Here is a 25,419-nt window from a genome sequence, read left to right on the forward strand (position 1 = left end):
TTCTTGTTATAGTAGCCTTCCCGCTGGGTCTCATTTCATCACCTAATCCACAAAATGACAGTGAAATCTTTCAGACAATGATCCTGATTCTAGAAACCACTGAACAAATTGCACAAAACAAATCAGCATTGTCATAGTAAGACCTCCGGAGATAGAGATCAGAGTTGAGAAAGAGCTCAAATTTAAAATGACACTGGAAATGGCACCATAATGCCAAATAAATCCCTATGGATATAACGATTTCATTTTGTGGGACATTGCTGTGTGTAAATTGGCTGCTTTGTTCCCCTACAAAGTAAACAGGCACTACAGTAAATCATGTGAAAAGCTTTGAGACATTCTCCAGATGTGAAAAAAGCTATTCAAATGCAGTAATTATTATCATTATTACTGTTATTATTATAAAGGCAACATGCAGGAAGTCAGCTCCAAGGTGATCTCTGGTCAGAGTTGATTTCTCAGGGGTCGGCGTGATATGCAGCTGGTTCCCTGGAACTGTCACACTTTATGTCCTGAAGTGCTTTTCCAATGAGGGCATTTTTAGCTATGTTGTCTTCTACTTCAATTATATCCCATCTCTCCTGAAAGTGTTGGCAGTCATGCTGGGCTACAGTTTCACAGGTGCTAGGCGCCTTCCAAAACCTTGTCTAATAGACTGTTCTTTACGTGTGAGGTCAGACAGCGAGTGCTTGCAGTGTCCAGCAATTAGAAATGAGAATTGGTACTGACTAATGTATCCACTCCCCAAGCCCAGTAGTGCCAGTGCCAATTGCAATACACAATGCAATACAATTTACATTTATAAAGCATCTTCCACGTCCCAAGGACGTTGCTACCTGGCTGAGATAAGTTAACCCTGTAGAGACTAGAGTTTTTTTTGGTCAGTCGGAATCCCATCAACATGCTTAAGAGTATCCAAACCAAAGTGCAATTTCCATGCATCCCACCTACACATGGAAATCCCAGAGATAGATTGTTGGAATAAAATGCACACTCTCTCCTTGGAGGGAAGCATCCTGCTTACCTAATTCCTGAAAGTTTTAATTGCAGGTTGGCAAGAACCAAGGCTTGGGGACCCCAGAGAGTGTGTTGGTGTACTGCTGGAGTCTAACCAACTAAAACCGCATAGCTTGCCACTGATATTGCTGTCTGGCAAGCTTTCCCGTTGCTTGTCCAGCTAGGACCACCCTACCCATTATGGTTTTTGCCTGCCTGCCCGTACCCTCCATTCCTCTGGCTCCGGTCTGCTCCACATCCCCCGCCCCAACCGCCCTACTATCGGTGGCCGGGCCTTCAGCCTCTCAGCCCCTAGGCTCTGGAACTCCATCCCCCAGTGCCTTTGCCTTGCCTCCTCCCTTTCCTCCTTCAAGGCCGGTCTCAAGACCTTTCTCTTTGACCGTGCCTTCAGCTCCCCTCTCGACTCTCTACCCCCTCCTCGCTCCCTCCCTTCCCTCCCCTCACCCTGACCATTCCCCCTTGCTCGGGTCCTGACCCAACTGTACAGCGCCTTGGGACGTCCTCCCGACGTGAAAGGCACTCAATAAATGGAATCTTGTTGTTGTTGTTGTTGCAGGGTTAACAGGAGCTGAGTGATTAGTCTGCCCTTCCAAGTCCTATCGATGAGCCAGACTGACTGTGCTGTCACCAACAGTGCCCTGGATTACCGCAAACCCGCCTGGCTTAGCAACCAGACAACCGAGACCGCCACACAGGGCTGGCTCGATTCCGTTGCCAGGCAGGTCACCTGGAGCCAGTTGGAGCTCCAACGAGATCCCAATTACCTCCCTACCCGCCCCCACGCGGAGAATAGTAACTTGTTGGTTGTTGGTTGTTCGACATCCAACAAGTGCGGGTTTGAGCTCTCACTAGGTGGATGGTAGGTACAAGGAACTCCCTGCGAGCTTCCTGGTGGGCAACGCATCTCAGCAAGAAATAGGTGAGAGCATTACCACCGTCTTCCTGTCCGCAGCTCGGGCGTACATCATAGAATCATAGACATCCCTTCTCATTGAGCAATGGTTCCACCAATTGGAGGTGCAGAGTTTAAGCAGTAGCTGCTGCCTCTCTGCAGGCCAATCAAGGTGGATTCCAGGCACTGGACGTATGAACATGTGTTCACTAACTCCGACTCCAGGTAAAGCCTTCCAGCAGCTGTCACCTCAAGCCTCAGAGTTTCCTCAACAGCTATCTGGCGGGCATCTGCCTTCAATGTGGTGGGAGGACCTTTGCAGGACAGCTTGTGATGTGCAAGCCACCTTGATGTTCTTGACGTCCAAGTCCAATGCCGTGTACCAGTTTACTCAGCACCAGCTGCTCAATCTAGGTCCTCATCCTAGGGGCCTTGGCAAATAGACATGCCCGCTGTGAAGCTGACACCACCTCCAGGGTGCTTAGCAACAGTTCAGTATAGGCTAGAGATCAAACCTGAGGTCTGACCTCAATGCTTCAATTTTACATTGAGCTTTACCTACTGAGCCATCAAAAGAGTATTAATGAAATGTAATTTCAGATAAGACTGAACGCCAGCTTAATCAAGATGAGACATGTTTCAACAACAACAACAACAACAAAATTCCATTTGTATAGCGCCTTTCACGTCGGGAGGATGTCCCAGGGCGCTAGACAGTCAGAGTTATGGACTCGAGATGGGGGTAGGGGTGGGGGAGGGTGGAGGGCAGGGGGAGAAGCAGGGAGATCGATCGTGATGCCCACAGAAACAAGCTATACTTTTTCACATAATTGCTTTTTCAACCACATTGTCGGTCACTTCATAAAGCGACAATAAGTGTGACAATTGAATTTCCTTCAGTATTAAGGAGTGCCAACATTTTTATGACATGAGATGTAATTCCATTAGGATTACATGTGAAGAGGAAAACTGATGTGTTTGATTAGCATGCCCATCTCATTCCAGTTGAGTTAGTTACATTGTAAGAGAAAAAGTGACCCATGTTCAGCACCACACCCCTTCCACAAAAGGTTCCTAATTGAAACATGTTCCTTTTCAGTTATTGAGAAGACAACCAACAGGGCCCCCTAGTGGTGGATATCTAGAGCCAGGTATGGGCCTCCAGCTCAGATTTAAGGAAGAATGGATGTGAGAGTCTTGCAAATGACTTGACAGGGAGGAACGAGCATTGTTTGAAATCCATGAGAAAGGGATTCTATTCGTGATTTCCTGCTGAATCTGTGTGGCAAAAATTAGTTGCCTTGTGTGTTTTTGTGCTAATCTATTTACGTTGAACATGCAGAATTTTCTAGGCAAAATGTTTGCAAAATAATCACCCCATTCCTAATAATAATCCTTACATTTGATATACTGTAACACCTTTCACAGCAGGAGGATATCTCAAAGCGCTTTACAGGAGTCATTGTAAAGAATGGTCACTGTGAGATGCTACCCTATGAAAAGGGCGCTATGTAAGTGTCAGTTGTTGTACATTTTTGTAGGTGAATGCGATAACCAATTTACACACAGCATTGGTCTACAAACAGCCATGAAGTGAACGAGTAATTTTTATTTGAGGGTTTTTTGTCCCAAGATACTGGGAGAAATGTCCTTTTTTTCAAATAATGCCATGGGATCTTTAACATCTACCTGAAGAAGCAGACAGGACTTTGGTTTAGTTAAAGTTTGGTTAAGCATTCCGAGACGCCGTACGGTGTGAAGGACGCTAGATAAATGCAAGTTGTTGTTGTAGCATTTCATCCAAAGGATGACACCTCCAACAATGAAGCACACCCCAGCACGATTGGAGCATCAGCCTAGGCTGTGAGATGAAAATTCTTATTTAGGGCTTGAACCTACAACCTTCTTACTCGGAGGCCTTTTGAAGAGTCTCACCTGATTCATAAATAACTCACTTTCCCTCTGTGTTCCCTCTGAGGGAGTGGCTGGTCTGCTCCTGGCATCTCCTCTAATGATTTTTGGACTGAGATCACAGGTTCAGGCAGTGCAACCCAACCCTTTGTGTTGCCTGTGAAGGAGGAGAGGAACAGGAAGATGAAAGACTTCACAGAAAGTTCCCAGGACACCCATTTATGATCTGCCACACCCAGCAAGTTTATAATTTCCTTTTAAATATCTCTTTAGTCTGTCACCCTGCTCTTTCTTGCTTCAGTGAACATGGTTAATATAATTATAATAATTATTATTTCATATAGTGCCTTATTACATCGTCGAGACATCTCAAAGCGGTTCACAGGATATACTGCAAAGTGGATTGACTGTGTCTTTTAATTAAACAACAACAAATGTAATTTATATAGCATCTTTCACGGCAGGAGGATGTCCCAAGGTGCTGGACAGTGAAGGTTTGCATCTGAGCTCAAGGTTGGAGTTAAGCGGGGTGGAGGGTTAGTGGGCTGGGGGTCAAAGAATGACCAAAGGCATGGTCAAAAAGAGAGGCCTTGAGACTTGAAGGGCCTTGAAGGAAGCAAGGAAGGGGGTGAGGCGGAGGGATTCCGGGATGGAGGGAGCTAAAAGGCAGAGGGTCCAATGGTGAAGTGGGCATGGTGGTGAATATGGAGCAGGCCAATGCCCGGGGAGTCCTTCCAGTAATGAAAGTACATCCCCCAAGTCTCACTGACCTATGGGAGCTCCACTGCAAAAGTGGATCCCTTTGGAATGGAATTTGCATAATTCCTGCCTGGACTATTCAAATGCCTCCTTGCTGATCTCCTTGCTCCACTATCCATAAACTTCAATTTATTCAAAGCTCTGTTGCTTGAATTCTTACCCACACTATGCCTGCCCATCACCAGTCTTCACTGGCTCCTCATCTCCTAATGGATCGATTTCAAGGTCCTCACCCATCGAAAGATCCCTTCACATCCAAGCACCTCTATAGCTCTGATTTTCTCCCAACCACACACCTCTGCTCACCCCTCTGCTCAGCTAACTCAAGCTTGCTATGTATTCCTCATCCATTCTACGCCACCATTGGTCATATGGTAGCCTCCCATTCATTCACCCAGTATCAGAAGCTGTCATTGTAAAGTGCTCTGGAGCATTATCCTATATAAATCCAATTTGATGTCTTTGCTATTGTACTTGAGAATTTCAGATCAATGGTAAATCACGATGGAAATAACCACATGTAAAACCCCAGTGGCACATGTTTGATCATTTTGTACCTGCCAACTTTTTACGAGTTATTATCCATAGATGTCAGCCTGTCTCAGTTGATAGCACTCTCACCTCTGAGTCAGTAAGTTGTGGGTTCAACAACAACAACAACAAAATTAGATTTGTAAAGCGCCTTTCACTTCGAGAGAACGTCCCAAGGCACTATACAGACAGAATTACGGACTCGAGCTAGGGGGAGGGTGGAGGGCAGGTGGGGAAGCAGGGAGATCGAAACCACAGTCGAAGAGGAGGGTCTTGAGGTGGGTCTTGAAGGTGGCGAGGGAGGAGGTGAGACGGAGGGACTTCCCTTCCAACATCCACCCACCACCCACCCCTTCCCTCCCACACTCCGACTCCTACCCATCCTCCCCTACACACCTTCATACCCGTTTCCCCACCCTCTGGCACCAAACTCATCCTATCCCTTAAACCCACCACCTGCTCCCTTGACCCCATCCCCACTCCACTCCTTATCTCCCAGCTCCACCTCCTTGCCCCACATATCACAGACATCGTCAACCTGTCCCTCTCCTCTGGCTCTATTCCCATTCCCTTAAAAACTGCCACCATCACTCCCACCTTAAAAAAACCCTCCCTTGATGCGTCGCAGCTATCAAGCTACCGGCCCATCTCCAACCTCCGCTTCCTGTCCAAGGTCCTGGAACAAGTTGTCGCCTCCCAGCTGCGCTCTTTCCTCTCCAACCATTCACTATTCGAACCCCTTCAGTCGGGTTTCCGTGCTGCCCATAGCACAGAAACTGCCCTGGTCAAGGTCACCAATGACATCCTGACCATCTGTGACCAGAGCTCCCTCTGCCTCCTCGACCTATCGGCAGCATTCGATACGGTCGACCATATCCTCCTCCACCGCCTGTCCTCCCACCTAAACCTTCAAGGCCCTGTCCTTGAGTGGTTTAGGTCGTACCTCTCCCAACGTCTCCACTTTGTCTCCACAAATGGTTTTTCCTCCGGCCCCCGCACTGTCTCGTGCGGTGTCCCTCAAGGCTCTGTCCTCGGTCCCCTCCTCTTCACCCTCTATATGCTCCCCCTTGGTGACATCATCCGCAGACATGGGGTTAACTTCCACATGTATGCAGATGACACCCAACTCTACCTTTCCTCTTCTACCCTCAACTCCACGACCACCGATGTCCTGACAGCTGCCTGTCCGACATCGAGTCCTGGACGAGAGATAACTTTCTCGAGCTCAACGTGCGCAAAACTGAGGCCCTCCTGATTGGCTCGCATCAGCGCCTCCGCACCTCAGGCGCTGACAGCATCAGCATCCAAGGCTGCACTCTCCACCTCTCAAAGCCGGTCAGGAACCTCGGGGTTCTGTTTGACCCTGAGCTGTCCTTTCTCCCTCATATCCGCGCCACAACTGGCACCGCCTTCCATCACCTCCGGAATGTCTCCAGACGACGGCATTACCTCACCCCTCACGCGGCTGAATCACTGGTCCACGCCTTTATCACCTCAAGGCTGGACTATGGGAACTCTCTCCTCGCCGGCCTTCACGGCACCTCCCTCCACAAGCTGCAGGTCATTCAGAACTCTGCAGCTCGTGTACTGTCCCGCACCAGGCTTCGGGACCACATCACTCCCACCCTCGCTCGCCTCCACTGGCTCCCCATCCCCCAGAGGATCGAATTCAAGATCCTCACCCTCACCTACAAGGCCATTCACGGCCTCGCTCCCTCCTACCTCTCCGACCTACTATCCCCCTACCTACCTGCCCGTACCCTCCATTCCTCTGGTTCCGGTCTGCTCCACATCCCCCGCCCCGAACGCCCTACCATCGGTGGCCGGGCCTTCAGCCTCTCAGCCCCTAGGCTCTGGAACTCCATCCCCCAGTGCCTTCGCCGCCTCCTCCCTTTCCTCCTTCAAGGCCGGTCTCAAGACCTTTCTCTTTGACCGTGCCTTCAACTCCCCTCTCGACTCTCTACCCCCTCCTCGCTCCCTCCCTTCCCTCCCCTCACCCTGACCATTTCCCCCCTGCTCGGGTCCTGACCCAACTGTCCAGCGCCTTGGGACGTCCTCCCAACGTGAAAGACGCTCAATAAATGGAATCTTGTCTTGTCTTGTGGGATGGAGTTCCAGAGGGTGGTCCACGTCAGCATTGTGAACTCACAGCCTATGCTGACATTCTAGTGAAATGTCAGGGTGTGCTTTTCTGCATTGGTCCAAATGCCTTCCTTCAGATGAACGTAAAAATGAGGTCCCATCTGCCTGTTCAGGTGGACATTAAAAATCCCATGGACTATTTGAAAAGAGAAGGGAATTTCTCCCAGTGATCTGGTCATCAATCCCCAGATAAAATTAATCATTCACTTCATAGCTGTTTGTGTGACATTGGTTGCTGCATTGTCCTACAAAAATACACATCCAATTGCACTTTACAGTGAGTGCTGTGAAACTTTCTGAGACTTCCTCCAGACGTGAAAGTTGCTGCATCAATTGCAAAGACCATTATTTTTTATTATTGTTACTTTATTTTGTGTCTTTCCACCATTACTGGCTTACTCAGTTGGCAGTGTTAGTTGCTGAACCGGAGTTCAGTACTGCTTCCTTCCACTCCAGTGAACAAAAACAAGGCAACGTTATGAATAGGCAAAACTATCCAAATAGCACAGCATGGTCTCTGGAACCAAGTGAGGTTTAACGGCCCCTCTTGAGGCCAGTGATAACTATTAACTTCTTAAGATGGTCTGAGATTTGGAAACAGCCAATGTAAAGAATATCTGAAAATAACTGATTTTGACCTAATTTGGTTGATGTGATAACTTTCACCGGTGATAACATCACATGTTGCATTTTTCATCCTCCAAAACCAACTGATGATTCTCTTTTTGTTTTGTTACCCAGTTCTTAGGTTTCTGTTTGACGAAAGATGTGGTTACAACTGTGACCGCCTGGTGCTGAGCAAACAGCGAGACTCTGTGGAGAGCGTGGCTGGTCTTCCCCTGCTGCTGGGTGCGGAGCGCATTGTCGTGGGAAGCTACATGTCCCTGGATTTCATTATCGGGGATACAGGAGTGACAAAAGGCAAATACTACTGGGCCTTCCAGGTGGAGTCCTTTGCGTACCTGGTGAAGGTTGGTGTGGCGTCCGATGCAAAACTGCAGGAGTGGTTTCACAGTCCGAGAGATATCAACAGTCCCAGGTTGGTGCTCCATCGCCTAATAAGGCTACTGCTGTCACAACTCTCTCTCCTCAATGTTCCTGAAACATCTTGTGGAGATTTGGTACAGTCTGATTTTCAGCTTTATTCCGCACATTATTTTCACATCGGCTGCCTTCAGAAGCCAAACTCTCTTAAAAACCTCTCTCTTTGACTGTGTTTATAGTCAATATCCTCAAGATTCCCTCTTTTCTGATCATATCGATTTCTTTATAAAGTTCCAATGCAGGGTTTGAACTCGCAAACCTCAAAGGAGAAAGTAGAAGAGATTTAAGGGTGTTAGTTGACTCATTGCTCACTATGTCAAAACAGTGTGAGGCTGCAATAAACAAGTCAAACAGGATCCGGGGATATATTGCCAAACTACTGTAGTTATAATAATAATAACGATAATAATAATAATCCTTGCATTTGATATAGTGCTTTTCACGTCGGGAGGATGTCCCAAAGCGCTTCACAGAACACACTGTAAAGTGAATTGACTGTATATTTGTGGGTGAACACGGCAGCCAATTGCGCACAGCAATGTCCCACAAACAGTCGTAGATTGAAAATGACCAATTTATTATTGGTTTTGGTTTTGGAGGGATTATTATTAGGCGTGTGGAGTAAGGAAACTTGCCCAAGGTTTCGCCCTGCCTGGAATTGAACTCAGATCTCTCTCGTAGTTGAATTCAGATCCCTAGAACTTAAGCTGTACAGTGTCCTGGTCAAAGCACATTTAGAGTAATGCATTCAATTTGGTCACTGGGACGTAGAGCGAGGGCTGTTAGAGGAATGAGCTGTGAGCAACAACAATAACAACTTGCATTTATATAGTATCCTTCACACGGGGTAGGGTCCCAGAGCACTTGACAGTGGCGAAGTCTGACCCCGAGCCAGGGAAGGGGGAGGTGACCATAAGCCCGATCAAAAAAGAAGGTCTTTAGGGGGGATTTTCACCCCACCGAGACAGTAGAACAGTGATGGTCAATCTTTAGGTTCAGCCAACAAAATGATTTTTCTTGGTTGAATATCATTTGATTTATGCCACAAATCAAGAAATATTCAATCATGAAGAAATGGAAACACCGTACCAATTGAACATGAACTTATGGCAACTCGTGCGAATGTTCAGGTGGGCACTCTTGACAGCTCTGCGGGCCACAGTTTGGCTACCACTTCATTAGAACAAGACAACATAGATTTAAGGTTGCAAAGGGCAATTTCAGGACAGATACCTGGCAGTGTTTCTTTACCCAAAGGATAATAATAATAATAATAATAATAATCCTTGCATTTGATATAGCGCTTTTCACGTCGGGAGGACGTCCCAAAGCGCTTCACAGAACACACTGCAAAGTGAATTGACTGTTTATTTGTGGGCGAACGCGGCAGCCAATTGCGCACAGCAATGTCCCACAAACAGTCGTAGATTAAAAATGACCAATTTTATTATTGTTTTTGGTTTTGGAGGGATTATTATTAGGCGTGTGGAGTAAGGAAACTTGCCCAAGGTTTCGCCCTGCCTGGAATTGAACTCAAGTCTCTCGCTTGCAAAGCGAGTGCTCTAACCACTGAGCTACAGGACTCCACAATAAATATATTGACTGTTTGTAGGATAAATAACGACTGGAACACATTACCAGAAAGTATGGCTGAGACCAGGATACTGGATTCATTTAAGAAAAACAGCTTAATGCTGTGATGGGCGGATGGTAGGGTAGGTATTCTGGAAGAATTAGATCAAATGAACAGAAGGGCCTCGTGAAAGCTTCTACAGTTAGCAGTGCTCTGGCAATGACTTGCACTGTGTTTTATTCTTGATGTCACTCATTGGCAATGCCTCATTATTCTTTATTGCAAGCTCTGCTTCAGCCTCAATTTCACTGATTCAACAAAAATCCAATTAACATGTTTACATTCCTAGTGTCTACTGAGTTAGCTCATCTCCAGGACAGCATTACCACTGGCTTCAGTGCCCCGAGACTAGGAAGGCCAGGTTTTCTTTCTGGTGACTGCTTTCCAGTGTTCTCAATTGATGTCCACGTATACAAACGTGTGTTTGTTTGTATGTGTGTGTGTGTGGATGTCATTTGAGGATAGAGATGGGCTCCGAGTCCCAAATAGGGAATCCTACCCGTATCTAGAAGTGGTCAGGTGACCGTGATCTATATCAGGCAAAGCTCGCAAGAGCCAATATGATGCATTTCCAGATATCAGCGTGTGCTCTATTTGGACCTTGGAGTCAATATTCAGAAATGTCACTAATTTGACCCCAACTATATGAAAATAAATCTACCTTCAATGTGAAGTAGTTACCCCCCAAAATATAATTCATATTAATCATTACTATGTACTGCTGGGGGAGGGGAGGGATGGTTAACAAAGAGTAGTTCAGGTCAGTCAATCTGTGCATGAGTGTGTTACTCTGTGCATTATTACAGCCCCCAGTCACAAGCAGCTGTCTTTTCTTGGGTGATGGTGAAAGAGCCTTTCTGTGTGGAGTTATTATATTTGCCTGACTCCTGTCCCCTTGTGGAGTATGCAATGCAGCTGTGCTGCTTTGTGAGCAGAGTGACTTGTCATCAGAGCTCTGCTTCTGCCGATTTCCTAAGAAGCATCCAGTCATTTTGTCAAGGACACAGGGGCACACCCACTGCAATGCAGTCAGTATACCATGTTTTGTGAGCTACCTGCTGAGCACCATATGAGATAGAGTCGAGGTGTTGCTAGCTTTTTGAGAGAATGTGAAGATAGTGCTGACATTCCTCTTCCTTTATTTACAATGAGAGAATATTTTGAGGATGATAACATCTAGGAATTGCTAATGTCTATAGATTTTTTGGGGGGTCCAGAGCGTACCCATATCCTCATACGTTACACACTTTTGATACTTCCTGATGAAATCATAAGTTAAAATTGCAGCATTTTTCATAATGCATTCCTTTTGCTAATTAACACAAGGAGCTATTTGTATCTGTTTCCAGTTATTTAGACAAAAATGTTTCATTCAACTCGCCTGGATAACTGCAGAACCTTGTGTAGGACTGAACTATGCAGGTGTGAATCCTGTTAGTCAAGCTCAGTCTGGAGCAAGTTTCGGGGGTTTTCTGATGCTCTGCAAAATCATCTTCCAAATTAAGGCAATAATTAAAGAATTTTAAAAAATTGATCAATGACCTTACATTTTAAGACTATGGTCTTAAGGCTAAGGCTATTGATGACTTGAGTCCTGTAGAATATTGGTTAGAGGACTCGCAAGCGAGAGAACCGGGGTTTGATTCCCGGGCAGGGCGAAATGTTTCCTTAATCCACATGTCTTTATTTACCTAGTAGTATTAGGAACCCGGTTGTTAGTCGATTGGCAGATCGCTTTTCCGGGGGTAATAATCCCTTAAAAAATAACTAATAACTGGTCACTCAATCCATGACTGTTTCTGGGACACTGCTGTGTGTAATTGGCTGCTGAGTTTTTCTCACAAAATATACAGTCAATTCACTTTACAGTATATTCTGTGAAGTGCTTTGAGGCGTCTCGAAGACGTGATAAGGCACTATATTAAGGACTGCAAAGTTTGTCAGGCCAGGACACTGGATTCATTTGAAAAGCAATTTGATGCTATGGTGGGGGATGGTAGGGTGGGTATTCTAGAAGGATGAGATTGAATGGGCCAAAGGGCCTTTTTCATCTAAGCCAATCTTGTGACCTTGTGACCTGGAGAATTTTCAGGTCTGTGGCATTTTTACCTTCAATGTGGCTGCTTACAGCATTGATTTATAATGGGAGAACACAAAGTGGGAGAAAAGCTACTTGCACATCGATGCACGTAGCTTTGCTTATCTTGTTGCCTCCTTATCCAGTTTTACTTGACATTGATGTAAGGAGGTCCCAGAGTGAAGAGAAATCCCATTATAACTGTTAGAAAGGTGGCCTGGGCGTAGGTAGGGGACAGGTAGCCTTGGGACAGCTATGCTAACTGAGCATTGCAAATTGTGGATCCCACCAATGTCTGTGGTGGTGAGAGCTCAGCGATAGAAGGATTAAAAATAAATCCATTAAAAAACTAGTTTATTCTGAATTATCTCAATTTGCAATGTTTACAGAGACTGGGAGGTGGGAGAATATATAAGTGCATGTCAGGTGAGGGCAGGCCTTTCTTTTGTTTATATAAATACAGATTTCACTTAATACTCTTCATAACTAAGCAAGAATGAAGATATCAGTCTGGCCTCGACTTGAACCCAATCTCTAGTAGTAAAACAACATCTGAGATTCAGTACCTCAGAACCTCTGATCATTTCACAATTCCAAAAAAAAACCTTTACCTGCTTGTCTGCATGAAAAAACCCAGATATTTTCTGAATCTCAAAGTGAGAAATAATGTGGAATGAGTTAAATTCATTCTTTGATATCTTGTGGGAGGAAAGCAACAGAATAATCCATTTAAACAAGTAGCTACACCAACAAAATTACATTTGTATAGCGCCTTTCACATTGGGAGGACGTCCCATGGCCCTGGACAGTCAAGGTCGAAGAGGGGGGTCTTGAGATGGGTCTTGAAGGAGGCAAGGGAGGGAACGAGGTAGAGGAACTGTGGGATGGAGTTGCAGAGGGTGGGGGCAGAGTGGGTGAGGCGGGTGAGGCGGGGGATGTGAAGCAGGCCGGAGCCTGAGTGGAGGGAATGGGTAGGATGATAGGGGGTTAGGAGCTCGCAGAGGCCAGGGGAGCAAGGCTGTGGAGGGCTTTGAAGATGAGGACCAGGATCTTTAACTGTATCCTCTGTGTGGTGGGAAGCCAGTGGAGTCGGGCGAGGATGGGGGTGATAGGGTCACGGAGCCTAGTGCAGGAGAGGTAACAGGCTGCAGAGTTCTGGATGATTTGCAGTCTATGGATAGAAGAGTTGGGGAGGCCGACAAGCAAGGAGTTTGCTTAGTCAAGCCTCAAGGTTATGAATGCGTGTATGAGGCTTTTGGTGGCCTACAGTGTGAGACAGTGGCGGAGCTGGGTGATGTTGCAGAGGTGGGGAAGGCAGAGCAGGTCATGGTACGGGTGTGGGGTAGAAAGGATAGTTGAGGGTCATGGTGCGGGGGTTGGAGGAGAAACCTTTTGTGAAGATGAAGTAGAGGCGGTGTGAGAGGTAGGATCTGAACCATTCAAGGACAGACCCATGAAGGTTGAGATGAGAGGCGAGGTGGTGGATGACGATAGAGTGGTCAATGGTGTCGAAGGCAGCAGAAAGGTCAAGGAGGACGAGGAGGCAGAGGGAGCCCTGGTCGCAGATGGTCAGAATGTCATTTGTCACTTTGACCAGTTTCTGTGCTGTGGGCGGCACAGGAACCTGATTGGAGGGGTTTGTGAAGGGAGTGGCGAGAGAGGAAGGAACGAATCTGGGAAGGAACATACGTGTTGAGGATCAGATCTGAACACTTCCGACCTAGCTGTCCAACTAAAGTGGTGATTGTGGCGCTCTGACTAGCCCCTGTGTGAGGGACTTCAGTCTATAAAAAAGGAATAGATTCTGAGATTTTTGAAACTTTGATTTGAGGTTCTTCAAGATTTGTCCTGTGAAGCTGAAAAGAGAATGCGGTCAATAATTTGCAGTCAATGTGATATTTGTCGCATTTGATAAACCACAGGTGAATTTCCCTCTTCCATTTCCCTTTGCATTCCCAAATATGAAGCCAGAGAGGCTGGGGCCAGGCTTGTGGGATACCAGCTGTTTATTGATGAGTTTTGGCAGCCTGTGTGACTCCCTGGGCAGCCCAGCTGAGGCCATTCCTGTCCTGTGGTGAACTTGCTGAGCAAACACTCCAATGGTGCTGATTTAAACAATGTATGAAGTGGACTCTTCATTCCCATGGAAACCGTCCTGCTAATGTACAGCTCGCTAAGCACATTGGGGGTCTGTTATGTGCAAACTGCATTATTGTGCAATGTGTAAACTTTGTGCAAATCCATGTGCACAGAAAGATTTTCAACCGCTTTAATTCTGTAAGGAGCGATCAACAACAACAACAACAACAAGATTCCATTTATAAAGCGCCTTTCACGTCAGGAGGACGTCCCAAGGCGCTGATCGGTAATTGTTGATGCATTTCTTTGGATGAACTTATCAAAAATTCCCTACCTCACCTGTAATAAACATATTTGTAGTAAAGAAAGTCTTCAAGATAGATAGTTCCAGTGGGACAGATACAGCAAACATTTAGACGTGGACTGTAGCCGGGAGAAAAGATGAGCTGTTTGCTTTGAGGTCCGTTGTTCTGACCATTGTTCCCTTTCATCCTTCCAGCACATGAAGTGCACACATGTATTATTGCTTAGAATCAACAATATGGTTGAACAGAAACTTGCACTTAAGTAAATACCTCCACAGCCACTTAGTAAGTCACACAAGAACTCATCTGTAGCAACTGCACTGAGCACTGAAAGCACCAGCAGAATTTGAAAGTGAGCCTCGGTTGTTCTGTGTGCTTTATCTGTGTATCATTTTTAACTTTTGTGTGTTCAGATGAGAAACCAATAAGTTCTGTGATAAAACATTGATGTCAATTTCAGTGTTGAATGGAAACATTGTTTAATAATATTATTTTCTGAGACACCAGTACACTTTCCTTTTTCTTGTTATCCTCCTTCACTAAAGTAAACCCTTGCTTTTCACAGGTATGACCAAGACAGTGGCCACGACAGCGGGAGTGAAGACACTTCTAGTGACCTGTCGCAACCCTTCACCTTTGTTACCCTGGGGATGAAGAAGCTCTTTATCCCAAAAGGACCTTCCAGCTCATCGACAGAACATTTTGCCCGCACTGTCCCTCTGCCCGATCGTATCGGTGTCTGTCTGGACTATGACAAAGGGAAAGTGAGTTTCTACAATGGAGACAACATGAAATGTCTGTATGAGAGGCAGGTCGAATGTTCGGGTATCATGTATCCTGCCTTTGGGCTAATGGGAGCAGGGCTTATACACCTGGATGAATTCATCACAGCGAAATAGTTAACCTATGAAGTTTAGCTTGTTTATAATTTGTAATTGTTTGCAGGACTCTACCATATATTGTAATGAAAAAACAACAAAAAGAGCTATTTGCTTCCTCCCTCTCTCTCTCTCTCTTTAGCACTTTATGGCATGCGTCGCTTGAAGAGCTTTCTATATGGGGCTCAATGTAAGGAACCTCTGTGCAATACAGACACGAACAATGGAAAATGGTACTCAGTGCTTACTATTCTCAGAAATCTCCATTTTCACCCTCTTTCATTCCTGGTCTGCTCTGCTCTGGGTTTTGCTGAAGATGATGGAACTCCTTACACTTTTTTCCCTTCTTTTTTCCTCACTCTTCTTTCTTCTTCACTCTTCCCTTCATAAATTCTACAGGCTTTCAAAACCCAAACCTGCGGGTCACCTAGCTATTACTTCTTGAGGTATCTCATTTCTCCTCTACTCTATTCAAACTTGGTGCTACTGTATCTCGGCCACGGCCCTTCAACCCAGGTTCTCAACAATAAAATAGAATATAAATACAATTGTTCTTAAAGTGCAGTGGAAATAGATTTGTTTCAAGTGAAAAATAAAAAAAGTACTCTCAAAACTTTTTAATTATTTTACGTTAAAAAGTGTAATAATGTCTGGTTGCCTTTCTGGTTTATTTAAGGTTGTGTTTTTCTTTCATAATAACATAATATACTGCCTTTCAGGTACAATAAAAGTCTGAAGTGCGTTACAAAATATACCTGTAATTGGTGAGAAATTAAAGTGATTTTTTTTATATATAGGCAAGTTCAGAAATAATCCTAACTTTTACCTTAAAAAGCCCCTTTAACCCTGATACTAACGTTAAATCAAATGCGAGAAACTCAGCTCCTTTCTTTCATGGGTGCACTGATGCTACTGTAGGAATACAGTGAACCCAAGCATGAGCAATGGAGCAGTACTGTACTTTCACACAGTGATTGCTGACTAGGACTGATATACAGACACCTCTGAAAGTCTCTGGTATCTGCCACCTGTAGGGGGGACAACCAAGCCTGTGTTTGAATGACCTGCCTGATTCTGTACTAACAACAATAAAACTTTGCACTTATATAGCGCCTTTCACATGGGAGAACATCTCAAAGCAATTTACAGAAACAGAATGGGAGCCTGAGCCGGGGAATGAGCGAGGTGCTGGGTTTTATTTACTCAAATGATAGAAGTATTCTTCAAATTTCAGTAAGAGATTAAACCAGTGATCTGAGGTCTAATGGCATAGATGGAAGGGATGGACAAGTGTGTGAAGTCAGCCTTTGAAAAACAGAATATCATAGAGGTAAGACAATCTGAGATGGAGATATCCATTTATGGGGTGAATGGATCTTAAAATATTCAATAATAGTTCCTAACGCGTTACACTTTAACATTATATTTTAAACCAACTTTCCTAATATTTCATTACAGACCCTTTTACCAACTAACAGAATAATCAGGTTGTGCACTTTTATTTTCACCCTTTTACTTCAGACTTTTGGTCTAATGAAGTAAAGACACTTTGTGATTAAGTAGTAGAAATCACAGGATATTTTCCAGAAAAAGGCGAGTGAATTAGTGTGGAATTCATAGTTGACTTTGAGTCACATCAGCTCTCTGCATAGAGCTTAAAGAGCAGGAGGTGCTGTACCTTGTACCTCCTTCCAGTTCAATTGTACCCCTCATTTCACATTTCTTGACCGCTCTTCTCAATGTTTATGGAACGAAGATGGTGCAAATTGGCTGCTGTTTTTGCCTATATAACACCAGTCACTTTCACTCCTGATATATTATGTTTTGTAAAGAGCTGCAAGCCATTATTTTATGAAAAAGGCATCTCATAATTCATGGACCTCCGCGAGCCTTTATCCATGCTTTTATCACATCCAGGATTGATGATACCAACTCTGCTCACTGGACTTCCCAAATCTTCCTTCCACAAACTGCAGACCATTCAGAATGCTGCAGCTTGTGTCCTCTCCCACATCACCTGGCTTCACTGACTCCCCATCCCTCAGAGGATTGAGTTCAAGATCCTTGTCCTCACCTTCAAATCCCTCCATTGTTTTGTTCCGCTCTACCTCTGTGAACTTCTAAAACTCTATCAAACCGCCTGCTCCCTCTACTCGACAGGCACTGGCTTGCTTCAAGTCCTCCGCTTTCCCCACCTAACCATTGGGAATCAGGCCTCCAATCTTTCTGCCTCCACAGTCTGGGACTCCCTCTCCCTCACCTCTTTCAAGGATTGTCTCAAAACCTTTGTCTTTGGCTGCGTCTTCGGTCAACATCTCCTCCAGCCAAATCTGTCCTAAACCTTGGGATGTTTTCCTGACCCGAAAGGCACTATATAAATATATAATATTGTTCTTGTTAAGTTATTATTTTTGTTTTATTTTTATATACAACTAGCAGTTGGCTGGTTTCACCTACAAATGACACAGTCACTTCACTTTACAGTATATTCTGTGAAGCGCTTTGTTGGACCCTACTGGCGTGGAAGGCGCTTTATAAGTAAGGTTTATTGGATTACTCAATTATTCAGTACCATCTCCTTCTCCAGCTCATACTGCAGGCAGAGGAGGGAGTGTCGGAAAGAGATGGCAGTGGTGGTGGGTGGGGGGGGTCCTACTAGTTTTCTATTGATACCTTTGGGACCAAGCTGGTAACGTAATGAGATTTGAAGGAACTCAGTGTAGAAGAGGATAGATTCTGCTCTTACTGGCAGAAAGCTGCTTGTCCAGCTAGGACCATCCTACCCGTTAGGGCTTTGGCTTGCAGGGCTTGGGAGCTGAATGAGATGATTGCCTAAAGTAGGATTGTGCAGAATTGTGGAAAATTCTTAAATTTCCTCTTAATAATAATAATAATAATCCTTGCATTTGATATAGCGCTTTTCACGTCGGGAGGACATCCCAAAGCGCTTCACAGAAGTCACTGTAAAGTGAATTGACTGTATATATTTTGTGGGTGAACGCGGCAGCCAATTGTGCACAGCAATGTCCCACAAACAGTCGTAGATTGAAAATGACCAATTTATTATTGTTTTTGGTTTTGGAGGGATTATTATTAGGTGTGTGCAGTAAGGAAACTTGCCCAAGGTTTCGCCCTGCCTGGAATTGAACTCAGGTCTATCGCTTGCAAAGCGAATGCTCTAACCACTGAGCTACAGGTCTCCAATTTGGACTCTTAATTTGGAAGCCTTTTTTCTGCAGTTTTTAAAAATACATTATGGGTCTTAAACTGGGTGATATCGATGCTTAAATGTATGAGCACAAATCCTCCAGGTAGCTAGAGGTGCCCCAGGTCGACCCGCTGGAGCTCTGCTCTGATGATAATCACGTTCCCAGCTTTCAACAACAACAAGATTGCATTTATAGAGCGCCTTTCACGTTGGGAGGATGTCCCAAGGCGCTGGACAGTTGGGTTGGGACCCGAGCAGGGTGAGGAGAGGGAAGGGAGGGAGCGAGGAGGGGGTAGAGTCGAGAGGGGAGCTGAAGGCACAGTTGAAGAGAAGAAGTTGGGTTGTGAGCAGCAGGCGATTAACAGAGATTAGCATCTGACCTATTGTGTCATTAAAACAGCCTCATTCATCCCTTCAAGTTTCTGACTCTTATTAAATGAACTTGCAACTCTGGAGCTCCAGGAAACCTCGAGCAAATAGCCTGCGTTTGAGCACAGGCTGTGGGGCACATCACCCAATTCTGGTAGCAGGGTCAAAAACAATACTCACACATACAAGTGCCTGCCTTTAACATTTGCTCATCTCTGCTGTTAATCTTTTCATAACTACCTATATGTGAAAAGCAACACTATTCTCAAGAATATACTATCAGTGTGATGAGTTGGGTACTTTAGAAAATCAAGAAAGATAAACTTAGTCAGCTCAATAGGTCTGGCATTGATATGCAAGTCTGGCAGCTATGTGGCCCAGTCTGAGCCTGAGAACATCAATCATGTACTTATATATTTCACTACTGGCTTGAAATAATACTCAAATAATGAATTGCGTGGTTCATTGAATAAATAGTGATCTTTTTCCTTACCACTGATCCCTGCCTCGCCCTTTCCTCCCAGATGACATAGCTTGACCTTTACTGTAATGCAGACTGATTGGAGCTGATCTGGACCTCTGATGATATGAAGCTTCTCATGAAACTAATGCCAATATCTAATTGACATTAACAAGATCAGGCACTTTCCATTACATTAGTACTCTGTGATTGAAGAAGAAATGCTTTCAGCATTCTAAAACAAAGAAATCAGACATGGGAACCCAATCAACAGGAAAGGGGGAATTTAGGAATAAACCACTAGAGCTGATCTGCTTCCAGAGTTCTGAATGATGACCTTGATAGGTTGTACACATTATCTATACAACTGAAACAACAAATCTTTACAAAGGGCTAATTTGCGAAGTTCGAGAAAGGGTTGGGAAGAGCTCATTTCAATTTTACTACAACTGATAGCAATCTTTGCATTGATATAGCTCCTTATATCTTTGAGCTGTCTCAATGCGCTTTACAGAATATACTGAAAACTGAATTGACTCCATATTTTGTGGACGAAACGCGGCAGCCAATTGCGCACAGCACTGTCCCACAAACAGTCATGGATTGAGTGACCAAATTATTATTATTGTTTTAATTGTTTTTTTGAAGGGATTATTATCCTCAGAAAAGCGGTCCACCAATTCACTGACAACCGTTCCTACTTACTGCTAGGTATAAACAGAGGCATGTGGAGTAAGGAAACTTGCCTAATGTTTCTACTTGCCCGGTAATCAAAGCTGGGTCCTCTCGCTTGCAAGGCGAGTGCTCTAACTGGACGTGATGGCAGAGCACTGAAAGTGATATTAAAACACAATGGAAATGCTGGAGTTCATATATCTGGATTTGTGAACTGTAGAGTAAGCTTTTTTTTAGAAAATGCAGTCATCTAATAAAATGATGAAATAGACCTGTCGGACTGAGGAGTTCGCTTTCATCTTGCTTAAACTGAATCCTGATCTCTCGGGTTAAACTCTAGTTGAGTCTGTGATGTTGAAACAGTTAGGATTGTCTATTGATAATATTGCTTCTTCTCTCTAACCTATTGGATAAAGGCACCACTGCGGTCCAGTGCTAGGCCATTATAAGCAAGAAGGTTGCAGGTTCAAATGCTGTTACATGTTGCACTTAGTTGATCTCAGCTGAGATTAAGATTGGAATGATCCATACTAGCCACACTCACTGTCAAGGCTCAAATATTAATAATGGCCACTTGAGTGAGGTCCTAGAGGACATCGAGGGGCTATGGATCAATACCCTGGGACATTTTCGTGAGAACAGGGATTGTGGACTCAGTAGATTCAACAGGAAGTAAAGTATAGTAATGTGGATTGGACCCAAGTTGAATTAATGTAAAGACTTGTTTCATCCCAAACGTCTCATTACCTAAAGATATAATTTACATTGTAAATTCAAACTCATACAGTTTCTGAGGACGCACTGTATTGTTGGAGGGTCATCCCTTGGATTAGACATTAAATTGAGGCTCCGTCTACTTGTTCAGGTGGACATTAAAGATCCAATGGCACTATTCGAAAAGAGAAGGGAATTTCCCCTGGAGTTCTGGCCAAAACTCCCCCAAATAAAATTTGTCATTCACTCCACGACTGTTTGTGGGACAATGCTGTGCACAAATACGATGCCAGATCTCCCTGCAAAATACACAGTGACTGCACTTTAAAGTTTATCCTATGAGGCACTTTGGGACATGCTCCTGTCATGAAAGGTGCTATATCAAATGCAAGATTTATTTTGTTTATTATGACCGTGCTGAAAGAATTCCTTTCGTTTGTCACCATGGCGTGCACATTAAGCGTCACATCATTTTATGATTGTGATATTGATCTTGAACAAACCCTAAGTTCAGTGCAGTAAATGCTGTGGTCTATGTTTGATTTGCAGTGGATGAAAGACCTTGTGGAGAAATCTCCCCCAGGAGACATTCTAACCTGATAGGGTGTCAGTTGCAGTGGAGGTTTTCTATCACTGATTCAGGCCAGACAAAAAAGGTAACATACAAAAAACGTAACATACAAAAAGCGTAACATACAAAAAAGGTAACACTGATAGCTTCTCAGTGACAGTAACTGTAACTGAATCAGGATAATGGATCGTGCCTGTACTGACGTATAGTGCACCAGGGGATTAAAGATTGAAGTAATTGACTTAAGAATTGATTCATTGCACCCGCTTGCAAATCACAGATGGTTATCCAATATTACTTAAAAAAAGTAAAGATCATCATTTACAATACAAAATTCTAAAATTACGTTTGTATAACATCTTTCATGGCATTAGGATGACCCTATTTACACCTATAAACGTGACATATATAATATAAATTGGATTTTAATAATATTGATAATCCTTGCATTTGGTACCATGTCAAAATGCCTCCAAATTGCTGTTGGTTTGACTTTGACTAATGGATGAACTTCTCTTATTACCGATCATGGAACTTTGACGTTGGAACTCTTATAATAGATACATTACTAAATAAAATATTTGAAAACACATATGCCAGAACACATACACTTTTAAAATTCATTAGAATTTGTAACAAAACTGTGCCCAAAATTCCATCATTTCTGCATGTAAAATTGAATCAGTTTTTTTTGCAGACCTGGACCATGAACTCGACTCTTATTACCTGCTTGCCTGCCTGTCTACACTCATGAAGAGTGATAGGAAAAGACTTCAAAATGTCCTTCACACAATGTCCAGATTAGCTGAATTAAAGTTCTTTGAAGGATCCTGGGTTCCGCAAGTATTGGGTTTTGTTTCCACATGAGTCTATATCCCTGGCAACCAGAGAATTCGGTCTAACTCGAGATCTGATCTTTCTCAGTTAACGCAAAAGAGAAATACTATAACTTGCTATTAGACATACAACAAACTCTTTACAAGTTCTTTTTGGAATTTCAAATACGACTTTTGACCAGAACAGAAAATCAAACTAAAAGTTTTCGAAGAGCATTTCCAAAAAATTCTCGTTTTGTGAAATTAATTAAAATCCAAACTTCAAAAAACAGCCCTGAAGGGCGTGACGTAAACCAATTCTGAATCTCGCATTTTACAACTTTCATCTATATTACTCTGCTCTGAGACTTCTAACAATACTGCAGTCTGACCATTAGAATTAACCTAAGCAACTCTTGGCTTGGGAGGAAAAATCAGCCAAGCTTCCTACTTTTAGTAATAATAATAATAACCCGTGCATTTGATATAGGATCTTATCACATCGTTGAGATGTGTCAAAGCGCTACACAAAAAGTATTGTAAAGTGGATTGACTGTGTATTTTGTGGGTGAAAAGAAGCAGCCAATTGCACATAGCACAAACATTATTATTATTATCATTAACCAGTGTCTCCTGACAAGAGTCCTGTAGCTCAGTGGTTAGAGCACTCGCTTTGCAAGCGAGAGACCTGAGTTCAATTCCAGGCAGAGGGCGAAACCTTGGGCAAGTTTCCTTACTCCACACGCCTAATAATAATCCCTCCAAAACCCCCCAAAAAACAATAATAAATTGGTCATTTTCAATCCACGACTGTTTGTGCGATATTGCTGTGCGCAATTGGCTGCCGCATTCGCCCACAAATATACAGTCAATTCACTTTACAGTATATTCTGTGAAGCGCTTTGGGACGTCTTCCCGACGTGAAAAGCGCTATATCAAATGCAAGGATTATTATTATTATTATTATTATTATAAGAGGGGGCACACAATCCGATTTCATTGTGACATGCCCAAACCCCCACCTTTGCTACCTAGACTCATACATAAAGAAATCTTACGGAGGCGAGGTGTCTAAGAGGCTGCCATCTCTTGCGGAGTTGCAGAGTGTGGAGTTGTAATTCTGGCACAGGGTGGTATATTCAGGAGAGGAAGAAAGACGAGTATTAAATACAAAGAAGATGTATTATTTACTACAGGATGTTGGTAATAATGAACACAAAGCCAATGATTTAATAGGCAGATCCTCCCTCCAGCTGCATTAATGCAGAGTCAGTCCTGTCTGAGATAAAAATGAGGGCCTCATGGAGATGCATTCAATAAAATTGCTCTGGAAATTAAAAAGAGCTAGCTGCTATCTATTATCTGTGGCAGTTTAAGTACTTTATGTGGCAGGTGGGAAAAAAACAATGCAAATTCATCATGGTTATTATTTTACGTCTGGTATTGAGGATGAATCTTCCCAATAAATGTGTTATTTTGTTTGTCAGTCCTGTTGCTTTTCACCTTTTCACTGGCAGAGTAACACATTTCTGTAGCTAAGTTTTGAAAGGATGCATTCACCAGCCAACCTTTCACAGCTTTTATTGACCTTCTAACCCTCATTGCTTGCACTGCTACTACATTCTCTCCAGATGTCACTGTTTGTTTAGGGGCTTTGTTCATCGCTTTGTGCAATAGTAACAAGAAAGACAGCTTTCAAGAAACAACACCGCCAGCTTGGGAGTTATAGGAAAATGTCTCATTCGTCTCATTTGTCGCATTTACGACCTTCACCCTGATACTTATCAAATATTGAAAAGATCTCAACTGAGGTCTTTGTGACTCAGAATTATTGTTCTCACATTGTAATCTATTACTTTTCCATGCAATAAACCTTTTTTTAATTAAATAAAAAGCAGGGAGTTAGAACAGCTAGCTTTAACCCTTGGGACCTGACTTGGAATCCACCTAGTTTGATTGGATGAAAGCTTCCTCTCTCTCTGCTCCTGGACATTATGTACTAAAATCAGCTGGCGAGTTTGTCTACAAAATAGACAGTCACTACGACATTCTCCTGATGTGAATGGCATGATATCAAATGCAAGGATAATTATTAGGGCTTCAACAACAATAACAAAATTACATTTATAGAGCGTCTTTCACGTCGGGAGGTCGTCACAAAGCACTATAAAAGAAAGATGCTATAAAAGGGTAACTTGTTGTTACTGAGCCAAGTTATACATCTGTACCCAAATAGTACAAATTCAATAATGTATTTCCAATGTTAACTCATAATAATCCTTACATTTGGAATAGTGCCTTTCACCAGGGGAGGTGATTTCAAAACACTTCACAGAATATATACTACTGTAGAAAGTAGAGTGATTGTGTATTATTAATGTGATCGAATGCAACAGACAATTTCTGAACAGTAGTGCTCCACAAACAGCCATGAAATTAATGTACAATTTTAATGGGGGATTGTTCGACCAGAACACAAGGACAAACTCCTTTCTCTTTTCAAATAGTGCCATGGGATCATTAACAAGAAGACGACCTCGGTTCCGAAGGATGCCACCTCCAAAAATGCAGCACACCCTCCGCACTCATTGAGGTGTCAGCCTAACTTACATCAAGATGGGGAAGCTTGATACCAATGACGTAATTCTGACTCGGGATCATGATATAATTTATATTATTTTCTACTTCTTTATAATTATTGTTGATAGACAAACAGCCACTTTGCTTGATGAAAATAGCTGCCAGATTCCTGTAAGCTCCCTCCACCCAGCAGGCTCTGGCTGGTCCATGTCTCCCACCCGGCCCACCTATTATGGGCGGTCGGGCCTTCAGTCTTTCTGACCACATCCTTTGGAACTCCATCCCATAGTCCCTTAGCCTTGCTACCTCCCTTACCACCTTCAAGGCCCATCTCAAGACCCTCTTCTTCAACCTCACCTTCGCTCAATCATCTACTACTACCCTCCCTGCTCTCCTGATCGCAACCCTCGGTTCTTGCCTGTCCAGCGCCTTGTGACATCCTCCTGACGTGAAAGGCACTATATAAATGTAATTTGTTGCTGTTGTCATTGCCATATCAGACCATGTGAAGTTTGCTCTATCGTGGATTCTATCTATTCATTCAATCTCCAAAGAGAAAGTTTTGCAATATTCACCTTGCCTCAGAATGGAACTGAAGAATGAAATCAATGGGCCAAAGAATCTTTTTTATCCCTACTTATCATGCTATCTTCAACAGCAACGTCTAGCTATCCTTCTAACCTGTAGTTTTCCATGGTGTGACATTTCCATGGCTCTACCACCTTAGGAATCACTGAATGGGCTCAATGGAATCAATGT

At 43.7% G+C, this 25,419-nt stretch overlaps 1 protein-coding gene across 1 annotated transcript in view; it reads left to right on the forward strand.

The window, feature by feature from the left end:
• Positions 1–15,881, forward strand: part of trim36 (tripartite motif containing 36) — a 61,942-nt gene extending 46,061 nt beyond the window's left edge. Inside the window, exons 9-10 of the mRNA XM_042333852.1 lie at positions 7,994–8,291; positions 14,956–15,881. Of these exons, the coding sequence (XP_042189786.1) occupies positions 7,994–8,291; positions 14,956–15,289 (632 nt within the window). The 3' untranslated portion in view covers positions 15,290–15,881. The remainder of the gene's footprint in view (positions 1–7,993; positions 8,292–14,955) is intronic.
• The last annotated feature ends 9,538 nt before the right edge of the window (positions 15,882–25,419 follow it).

This window comes from Callorhinchus milii, unplaced genomic scaffold, assembly GCF_018977255.1.
Source record: "Callorhinchus milii isolate IMCB2004 unplaced genomic scaffold, IMCB_Cmil_1.0 Scaffold1, whole genome shotgun sequence".
NCBI classification, from domain to species: Eukaryota; Metazoa; Chordata; class Chondrichthyes; order Chimaeriformes; family Callorhinchidae; genus Callorhinchus; species Callorhinchus milii.